At 61.5% G+C, this 9,841-nt stretch overlaps 2 protein-coding genes across 6 annotated transcripts; one reads left to right on the top strand and one right to left on the bottom strand.

Moving 5' to 3' along the window:
- Nucleotides 1-71: 71 nt before the first annotated feature.
- Nucleotides 72-6,674, top strand: TMEM79 (transmembrane protein 79). Of its 4 annotated transcripts, XM_058700464.1 has the most exons (5): nucleotides 1,258-1,431; nucleotides 2,225-3,027; nucleotides 3,215-3,428; nucleotides 4,299-4,423; nucleotides 5,708-5,822. In XM_058700464.1, exons 2-4 carry the CDS (start codon nucleotides 2,268-2,270, stop codon nucleotides 4,396-4,398), a joined length of 1,074 nt encoding a protein of 357 aa, XP_058556447.1. In that variant the 5' UTR covers nucleotides 1,258-1,431; nucleotides 2,225-2,267; the 3' UTR covers nucleotides 4,399-4,423; nucleotides 5,708-5,822. The 4 variants fall into 4 exon arrangements, with proteins under 4 accessions (XP_058556444.1, XP_058556447.1, XP_058556445.1 ...); XM_058700461.1 differs by lacking the exons at nucleotides 1,258-1,431; nucleotides 4,299-4,423 and adding an exon at nucleotides 72-326 and having other exon boundaries at nucleotides 5,708-6,674; XM_058700462.1 differs by lacking the exon at nucleotides 5,708-5,822 and having other exon boundaries at nucleotides 4,299-5,090.
- Nucleotides 6,675-6,924: 250 nt separating this feature from the next.
- GLMP (glycosylated lysosomal membrane protein) lies at nucleotides 6,925-9,786 on the bottom strand. Of its 2 annotated transcripts, XM_058700458.1 has the most exons (6): nucleotides 9,610-9,786; nucleotides 8,938-9,195; nucleotides 8,545-8,742; nucleotides 8,211-8,429; nucleotides 7,545-7,798; nucleotides 6,925-7,420 (listed from the first exon to the last, which is right to left on the bottom strand). In XM_058700458.1, the coding sequence occupies exons 1-6, from the start codon at nucleotides 9,769-9,771 to the stop codon at nucleotides 7,255-7,257; spliced, it is 1,257 nt and encodes a 418-aa protein (XP_058556441.1). In that variant the 5' UTR covers nucleotides 9,772-9,786; the 3' UTR covers nucleotides 6,925-7,254. The 2 variants fall into 2 exon arrangements, with proteins under 2 accessions (XP_058556441.1, XP_058556442.1); XM_058700459.1 differs by lacking the exon at nucleotides 7,545-7,798.
- Nucleotides 9,787-9,841: the final 55 nt, after the last annotated feature.

Raw genomic sequence — 9,841 nt, 5'->3', positions numbered from 1 at the left:
CGGCGGGGGAGAAGGGGGCGGGGGGGAATGGTGCATGCTACCAAGTCTCGCGAGGCTCGTTTTCCCTCCCGGGAAGTTGCCAGAACTAACTCTGGGCAGCGCGGCTTCTTTCCGGCCTCTCCAAGTCCTTGCGAAAAACTTTATTGACAAACCTGCCAGAGAACGGACAGTGGACCCGGCGAGGGGCTGGGGCTCAACTAAGGGTCGCGGCAGATGGGCCCACGGCCAGGAGCGAGACTTTGTTTTGTGCTGCGGTGGCCATTTGGTCCGCTCTGCCGACCCTACACCTGTCCCCCCATTTGAGTCGCGTCTCTCTCAGGTTGCAGGTGATCCAGTTCTCCCTTTCCCCCGTTGCTTAAAAGAACAAACGAAAGTGTATGTGAGAGTTTCCCGGGGAGAGGAGGACCGTAAGAGTGAGGCCCCTCCAAGACGTGACCCTCGTGCAGGCGCCTCGCCCTCAGCTCCCCTACCCCACAGCCTTCCACTTGCTGTCTCTCAGCAGCCCAGCAAACATTTATTGAACGCCTGCTGTCTTCCAGCCTTGGGTTCTGGAGACACGGGCGAAGAGCGATCCAGACCCTGTCCCGCCCTCACAAAGCTCAAGTGACTTCGGAGTGGACATGACTTCGGACTTCGGACAGGAATGAGAAGCCCCTCTCTCAGGTTTCTGCCTTGGAAAGATTACCTTGGATTCCTATTGCTTTCTTGGCATTGAACCTAGGCTAAAAAAGCAAGGTATCTTGGGAAGTCTGGGGAAGTTGTGATAGGAACATAAATTCCCTTCCACCTCGGTGCTCCTGGTTCCAGCCACCAACCTTTCTTCTGTTCCTGAACCAGCCTAAGTGGGTCTTTTACTTGCTCTGGAGCCCTCCTCATTTCCTGTCAGGTCTCAGCTCAGATGTTGTCTTGGCAAAGAGGTTTTCTCTACTCAAACTGTCCTATTGATTAGGCTCTTTATTACCTGTTACCGCAATAGAACAGGCTACTCGAGGGCAGGGACCTTGCCTGCACTCTTCTCTCCTATGTCTGTGCCTAGAATAGTGCCTAGCCAATAACAGGTGCTCACCAAATACTGCACGAGTAAGTGTAGAAGTTCCACCTTTTCTACCTACTCCGAGCACCCTTTGATGTGCCCTCTGCTTTCCTGAGCTTCAAGCTCCTACACATCCCATCTGCCTAGAGCACACACTTACCCTTGTGCCCAGCTGCACCCCCACTTTTGGAAAGGGTGACGTCCTCCAATGCTTTTTCTGTCGGCAGATTCAGCAGGGCAGGGCCTGCCCCTTTAATCTGGGCCCCACCTGCTCTGGTCAGACAGGTTTGGAGACACAGGTAAAGGGAGAGAGACTGGGAGGGATACTTGCAGAGCCAGCAGGGAGCTGGGCAGCTCCTTCCCAAACGTTGGGGACCCTCCGCCTCTGCAGATGGAAAGTAAGAGGGTGTCATGGGTTCACATGGCAAGGGGTAGAAGGCCCTCGAGGAGGTGGAGGGAGGGGACTCTGCCCCATCCAGAAGCAGTGAGATGGGGGAAACGGAGAAAAACAGGAGGGGAGGCATGGGGAACGGCCATAATTAGACCTAGAAGCCAGAATGGACAGCCCCAGGCCCTCTGGAGAGGGAGGATGGAGGGCACGGACTAGCGAAGAGCATGGAAACCACCCAGGTACCCACACTGCGGACGAAAGAACAGGGCGCACTGCCGTTGCGGGCTCCTTGGGACAGATTTATTAGCAAATCACTGGTATCGGTTTCCAGGAGAGTTTCAAACAAGGATCTACAAGAAGGGGAGGTTTGAGGGTAAAGGCGCAGCCTCTGGCCACAAGAGGCCCCTAGTGGGAAGGGAGCTCCAGGCAAAGTTCTGGACACCCCACCTTCCTCTGGTTTCTGCACTAGGGTGGGCGTGACCCCGGGGGTTTCGGAGGGGGCTGGTAGAAGGCACGGGCGGGAGCCGGCTGAGGCCACAACTGCCAACGCCTGTGCCCCCTGACTCACCCTCTCCTGCTGGATGGCGTCTGACGTCGAAAGGGTGTCTCCATTTCAGCCGCTCCCTTCCCTCCCACCTCCTTCTGTTTCAACACCTTCCTTGGTACCGTGTTCTTCCTAAGGCCCCAGAAGGGGCTAAAGCCCGTGAGACCAGCTGCCCCAGAGAGTTCCAAGTCTATCCCCCTGTCCCAAGGGCCAGAAGCCAGGAACTTTTGACAGAGCTTTCTTCTGCTCCCTCTAGGGTGATAGGACCTCATGGTACACCCCGGAACTGAGGCCCCAGGATGACAGAACCCGAGACCCTGGCCCTGCTGGAAGTGAAGGGGTCTGAGGCCCCGGAGAAGAGCCCGCCCCAGGCCTTGGTCCCCAATGGCCGGCAGCCGGAAGGGGAAGGTGGGGCTGAGTCCTGTGGAGCCGAGTCCTCCAGGGCGGGGTCTTCTGCTGGGTCTCCCACAGCCGAAGAGGGGACTGAGGATGCTCTCGACAGCACGGTAAGCGAAGCTGCCACCCTGCCCTGGGGGACTGGCCCTCAGCCCAGTGCCCCGTTCCCAGACCCCCCCGGATGGCGGGACATCGAGCCCGCACCCCTCCGCTCAGAGCCACCCACCAAGCTAGAGGAGTTGTCCGAAGATGATGCCAACCTGCTGCCCGAGAAGGCGGCCCGGGCCTTTGTGCCCATCGACCTGCAGTGCATCGAGCGGCGGCCCCAGGAGGACCTGGTTGTGCGCTGCGAGGCGGGTGAGGGCGAGCGCCACCGGACCCGCCCGCCTGCCCGGGCCACCCAGCCCGAGCCCCCCGAGCGCAAGTGGGCCGAGGCCGTGGTGAGGCCGCCAGGCCGCTCCTGCGGGGCCTGCGGGGGCTGCGGGGGCCGGGACGGGGTGCGGGCCGTGGCCTCGGTGGGAGCCGCCCTCGTTCTCTTCCCCTGCCTGCTGTACGGGGCCTACGCCTTCCTGCCCTTCGACGCCCCGCGGCTGCCTACCATGAGCTCCCGCCTCATCTACACGCTGCGCTGCGGGGTCTTTGCCACCTTCCCCATCGTACTGGGTGAGCCGGGCAGGGGAGAAGGGAGCGGGGCCGGGGGCGGAGATCCCCTTCCCTGGGCCTCCCCCGCACCGCCCGGTGTGCCCAGCCGGTGCCGGGGTGGGAGCCCCACCGCGAACCCTCCCCCGCCTCCCGTGGCCGCTGGGCGCTGACCCCCTGTGCGCCCTTCCCCCCCTCCCCCCTGCCCCAGGGCTCCTGGTGTACGGGCTCAGCCTCTTGTGCTTCTCGGCGCTGCGGCCCTTTGGGGAGCCGCGGCGGGAGGTGGAGATCCACCGGCGCTATGTGGCCCAGTCGGTCCAGCTCTTCATCCTGTACTTTTTCAACCTGGCCGTGCTCGCCACCTACCTGCCCCAAGAGACCCTCAAGCTGCTCCCTCTGCTCACTGGCCTCTTTGCCGTCTCCCGGTGAGTGGGGTTGCGGGTGGGGCCCGGGGGAGATGATGGTGCTGGAGGGGCCCAGGCGTCTGGCCTGGGGAGATGGGGGCAGGGAGCCTTCTGGACTGCATTAGCCCACACGTGCGTCCTGCATCGGTGCCTCCACTGTCCCCCTTGCACCTTGCCTCACCTGGTAGCAGGTGTGTCTTCCCAAAGGAAGTTGAGTTCAGAGACCCAGGTACCAGCCTAACACTGGAAGGGCTTTCCGGTGTCATCTCGATCAACCTCCTGCTCATTGCTGGGAGCGCTCTTCCGTGACCCTCTGGTCAGCTGGCCACTGGCCTCTAGCTGAACACTCCCTGTGACCAAGTGTCCAGTTCTTTGTAAGAGTGTCTGTTTCATTTTTCAAGTCCCATCACTAGAAAGTTTTTATTTATATTGTGCTGAAAAGTGCGCCCCTGACTTTGACTCTGGAGTTGCCTAAGACCATTCAGACACTTGACCACAGCTCCCAGTCCCCGCACTGCAACACCCTGCTCCCCCAGGGTCCCTCGGGCTCCTGTGACCTTCCCTCTGGCCAGGGGAGTCTCCTGCTTGTCCGTTGTCACAGGCATTGGCCTCCTGTTCCTACAGACGCGAGGCCACAGTGGCTCTCATGGCAGCCCCACTCCTCTGCTCTCATTTGGAAGTCACCTGAACCCTTGGGGCTGCTTTCACGTGAACTGCTGCTGACCCAGAAAGTACTTCTGAATTTCTGGAGGCACACGGAGATCTTCCCATTTTTTCCCCTAACGTATTTCCTGTTGTTAACTTTTGATACGGGATTCCCGGTCACTTTAGCTGCTAGAACATTCTTTCTCTTGAGCTGGAATCTGTCTCCTCTGCCGCTTCTGATTGTAGTGTAGTGGTTGTCTGTCCCACCGGCCTCCTGACCAGCGTGCAGCCTGGTTTCTCCTCCCCGTGTGACTCACCCTCCCGTGTGCGTCTTGGGGAGTGCTGATCTCAGACAGAAGTCGGCTTGAGCAGTAAGAATCGTCAGGGGGCCAAAGAGCACCCCCGGGGCTGTCCAGCCTGCCTCACCCACTTCACCGTGGGGAAGGCACAGCAGACCAGCGGCTCAGGCCGCTCAGCAGTGGTGGGGCCTGGAATACAGGCCCCTCCGTCTGTCACCAGGGCCCTTTCTTCCCTACCACGGGGCAAGTTACTCACACGCTCGGGCCTCCACTTCTCCATCTGTGAAATGGAGCTGTGGGGATTAGCGAGTTAATTCACGTAGCCTGCTTGCCAGAGTCGGCCTGATAAGGGCTCACCAGGGGAACCTTTCCTTCATTCTGCTTTGCTGCCCCCCAGGGCAGTACAGAAGCAGCAGGTACTTTCCCCTGCTCCGGGAAAAGAGCGAGGCACGTCACTTCTGTAGTAAGGGGTCCTTCCCATATTGAGAGGAAGCTGAGGGGTGTGGATTTGGAGTACATCTTCCGAGAGGGGAAGGTCCCATGCCTCTGGGCTTCAGGCCCTCTCAAAGCTGGCTTCCTTACCCTCTTTCCCCCCCGCCCCTCTAAAATGGCAGGAGAGAGGGCGATGAACGGGCTTGTGTTCAAATCACGGTTCTACTATTCCCCTGATGTGTGACCTTGGGCCAGTTTTACTTAACCCCTTTGGAATCTGAGTTTCTTCTTCAAAAGGAGAGATAAATACAGTGAAGCATACTACAGCCGTAAAAGAATGAGGAGGCTGTCTCTGTACCGATGGAGCTGCACTCAAGACACGGTCAATGGGGAAAAGCGTGCAGAGCAGTCTACACGGCATGCTACCAAACTTGAGAAAAGGAAAACATAAATCTTTTGCTCACTCATCTACACGTACAACAGCCCTTGACGTGCCAGCCACCGTGACACTGGACGTCCGAGGAGGGGGTGGAGTGGAGGTGGAGAGAACAGGGTGGCTGCGAGTCAGGACAGGAAGACATTTTACCGCACTCACCGCGGCCTTGGCGTTTCCAACCATGTGGCTGTATGGTGCCTACGCCAAAGTTTTACACTTAAGTTTAAAAAGGAGACAGAGGGAGGGGAATGACGCCTCGGCCTCTCAGACACGTGGGGAAGTCTAAATAGGCCCCTGGAGGAATCAGTGCGGCGCCTAGTACATAGTAAGCACGTAACCGCCAGGGGTTGAGAAGTGTCAGTTGTAGGCACCGACCCGCGTGGGCCCCCCTGCCTGTGCTCCCCTCCCCCAGCCTGTACGCCAGCTAGCCCGTGCACTCCTCTCCGGGGGCCTGACTTCCTCTTGCCCCCCCCCACCCCGCCCCCCAGGCTGATATACTGGCTGACCTTCGCCGTGGGCCGCTCCTTCCGAGGCTTCGGCTACGGCCTCACGTTCCTGCCCCTGCTGTCCATGCTGGTGTGGAACCTGTACTACATGTTCGTGGTGGAGCCCGAGCGCATGCTCACCGCGGCCGAGAGCCGCCTCGACTACCCCGACCACGCCCGCTCGGCCTCGGACCACAGGCCCCGGCCCTGGGGCTGAGTGCCCGCCCTCTCACCGCCCCCACCCCAGGCCGAGCCCCACTACTGCCCTGACTGTCCTCTGCCCTCCGTCGGTATTGCCCTCCACCTTGGGGGCCTGGGGCAATCGTGAGGGAGGGACTTTGGTTTCTGGCAGGGAACGAAGTGGACAGCTACGCCCCTTACGGAAGCTGAGGGCCCAGGGCCAGGAGCAGCCCCCAGCACCGCCACTAGCCCACGTGCCCACAGTGGCCACCCCCCCTCCCCGCCCCGGCCTCCAGCCTCCAGCCTCCCATGAGGCACCCAGTGGCCAGAGCCACAGCCAAACTGACCGTTTCTGCGCCACTGTCCAAGCAGAGGGCCTCGGGGAGACTGGAAGTGTTGCCCGTGCCCAAGATAAAGGCTGGGCATCCCACCAAACTGGACTTCCACATTTGGTGAAAACCTTCCTGGGGCCCTGGGGCCCTGGGCTCCACGATTGGCCTTTGTAGGATCTTTAGCCTCCGTCGAGATGATCAAAACTGCCCCCGCCAGAGCTGCGGCCTCCGGTCTTCCAACCTATTTAGGCCCCTCGAACCTCCAGCCTCCAAACTGCCCAGAAGCTGCCACGCCCCTCCCATGGGAAGAGGTGCGGAGGGGGAGGCCTGCCTCCCCAGAGGGCAGGGGTATGTGTGCGCCAGCACCCACGTGTGTGCTGGCTGGGGAGCAGCTGCAAGGCACAGTGGCCGACGTCGACGCCGTCTGACCATGTGTCTGACAATAAATGGCTGCCACAGCTTCCTCGGCTCTTCTTTGTGGTTGCCCCCCGCTCTCAAGCATCCCTTCCTCGTCAGACCCAAGCTGCATCAGACTCTCCCCACATGACGGAGTGAGGCTGGAGGCAGCCTGGTCCCATGCAGGGAGGGAAGCTATGTCTGGTGAGAAGGGGCCGCACTGGAGCAGTGCCTCCCGCGCCCCTCCCACCGCCCCCCATTCCCAGGACCGGCCACACAGCAGCCCGCGACACCCACACACTGAGAGAGGAGCCCAGGGCAGAAAATGAGTCTATTTCGTGCCCTCCAGGGCAGCCAGTCAGTCAGAAGGCCTCTCGTTTAGGCCTGTGAGTCCCATTTAAGGGAAATGGGGGAAGAGGGGCAGTAAGGCATCGCCAAGGGACCCTCCCTCCAGCCATCGCCCTGCCCCTGGCCCTCCCCAGAGTATGAGGGCAGCCCCATCTGGGGGTTCTCCGGAAAGGTGGAGGTGTCCCTGATGTTCTGCAGAAAAGCCAGGTGGGAGAAGGGAGCAGCTGACCCCCCGTCTGGCAGACCAGCAGGGCAAGTCCGGGGATCAACGTCCAGCCCTCCAGAGAGCGGGCCTCAGTTTATGCGCTGGTATTCTGAGCACTGCCTGTGGCCCAGCAGCAGAAACACGCCTCCAGCCAGCAGCATGAGCCCCGGGGCCCCCAGGGCCACCGCCATGATGCCTAGGACTAGTGGGGACAAGGTGTCCAATGGAGGGGTGCCCACACCCAGGAGCGTCGACCTGAGGCAAGCACAAGTGAGAAACAGAGGTGAGCACATTAGACGAATACGCTGGGAGGCCAGGCTCCCCCACGTCCCCTCCCAAAGCCCCGGCTCAGCACCCCCACCCTGCCCCAGGCTCTCACCAACTGAGGTAGTGTGCGTCCCAGTAGCCAGGGCCTGTGGAAGCCCCAAATGTCAAATTGAAGGCACAGAAGTTATTGTGGGACTCAAAGAAGGCTCTGACTATGGGTGACTGGGGGAGGTATGCCAAGGAGGGGTGAAGAGGGGAAGCTTGGCAGGGCAGGGTTGATTCCCGGCCCCTCTGCCTCTGGGAGAAAGCCACTGGTCGCCACTGCACGAAGCCGGATGGGAGGGAGCCCCACAGCAGCTGGTTCACCTGGGGAGAAAGACAAGCCACAGGCTGAGGAGGACCAGTCTGTGCCCAACCCTTCTGTTCCCCCACCCTTCCCGGCCTCCAACTGTCACTAGGTGTCCTGAGTCCTGGGTCTGCTTCAAGGACTCACAGGCTATTGGCACAGAGCCTTAATCTCTCCTCTGTCGGAAGGGGAGTTGGGCCACGGGCACTGGGTCCTTTTCCAGCCCCAACCCTCTGCAAACCTGTACTCAGCTCCTGCCCCCAGACCCCCAGGCCCCCAGGGCCGCCTTCCGTCTTCTCCACTGAAGGCAGAGATTTGTCAGCACAGTGACCGTCACTTAAAGGAGCTGAACTATGTCGCTAAAAAGATAAACGGTTCCATGGTTCTCTCCCGCATCCCCCCACCCACCTGCCTCTCTGCTGAAGGCCTGACCTGGAAGACAGCAGGTGCATATTCATCGTCGATGGAATGTTGCTCCTGCATCAAGGGGCAGTCGGGGCCCTGGCCCAGGGTGGCTACCTCCAGCCCAAACAGGGAGCGGTTTCCCCGGGGAGAGGCCCCGACGAGGGCCACCTCTAGCTGGCAGGTGTCGGCCGAATGCAGGAGGCGCGGGGGCTGGTCTGGTCTGCCGGATCCAGAGAAGGCCTGCACCTGGGATGGGGGAGGTGGGGGAGGACGGGAAGCAGGGGGGCAGGCCTGGCTTTGAAGGGCACCCCCACCCTCATAAACCAGCCTTCTGAGTTCCTCTGCTTCCCCACACCCTTACCCTGAAGGCGAGGCTGCCATTGGCAAAAGCCCCGGTGGGGTCGTCAGTGGGGCGGCCTCGAAATGTGGCGCTCAGGGTGGCAGGATCCAATGAGTCCGTGATATTGTTCCAGGAGAACTTGGCCAGGGAATACGGGGGATACGGTTCTCCCGGAGGCTTGGCCCCCTCGGATGTGTTGGCGCCATCAAATTCAAAGAGCTGGCGGGTGGGGTGAGGTGGGGCAGGGCTTGCCTGAGTCCAGCTGTCCCCGGAACCACCCCCACCCATGGGCCCCCACCTGCAGGCTCCCGTACCTGACTGCTTCCCGTACCCCGTCTTCAGTCCCTCCCTCGAATCCGGATGAACCCTCTGCTCCGCACACGCTCCCCCTTGGTTCTCCCCCAACCTCCTCACCCTGGTAAAGACAAGGGCAGAAGAGAACTGGATGCTGTCCTTGGGGAGCACCACCAGGCCCCCGTCAGGCTCAGGGGACAGCAGGAGGCTCCAGTTGACACTCAGGGTGCTGTGGGGGGTGTCGGTGGCCACGAGTAGCACTGCCAGAGGCCCCACGCTGCTCCACACGTAGTGCAGTGTGGAGTTGGTTCCCACCGCCCGGATGTGCAGGAGGTTCTGGGGGGCGTCCAGCCCGGGAGGGATGACCTCCAGAGACACCTAGAACACGGAGCAGTGGAGGGTCAAGGGAACAGGGTCGGGGGAGAGACACAGGGCAAAGCAGCTTGGACGTGATGGGGAAAGGCAGGAGGAGTGTTGAGGGCTGGGGGAGAGGAGGGCAGAGCCACAACTGCCCGCCCCCAGCGGACGGATGAGGGCGCAGGGCAGGGGCAGGGGGAGAAGCAGCCCAACGCTCGCCTGGACCTGGGTCGCTCAGGGCCGAGTCAGGGCCCAGCTTCCACTGGAAGACAGGGAACCCTCACACCCGCCCTCCTCCACAGTCCTGTCCCAGGAGCCCTGGCTGAAGAACTCGTCTCCAAGCAGCCACCCCACCCCTGCGCCTCGGGTGCCCCAGATTCCAAGCTCCCTCCCAGGGCTGCGTTTCCCGAAACATCTACTGCTCTAGCCCCTCACCTGGCGGGTGTCCTCCCCCAGCAGGCCAAGCGGGGCTGCAGACGCAAGCAAACTCAGGAGGAGCACGGGGCTGGGGGCACAGCGCCCCCAGCCCCGGCGGGGCCCCTCAGAGCCGCACATGCGGCCCCAGCCTCCGAGGGCGGAAGACCCACCGGCAGTCATGTGACTCCCAGATGCAGCTGATCTCTCTGCAGGGCGGGGCCAAGCCAGCAGCTCTTAAAGAGACCGCCTC

This window comes from Neofelis nebulosa, chromosome 15 (assembly GCF_028018385.1).
Source record: "Neofelis nebulosa isolate mNeoNeb1 chromosome 15, mNeoNeb1.pri, whole genome shotgun sequence".
In the NCBI taxonomy this organism is placed as follows: Eukaryota; Metazoa; Chordata; class Mammalia; order Carnivora; family Felidae; genus Neofelis; species Neofelis nebulosa.
This window is presented reverse-complemented; position numbering and strand designations above follow the sequence as displayed.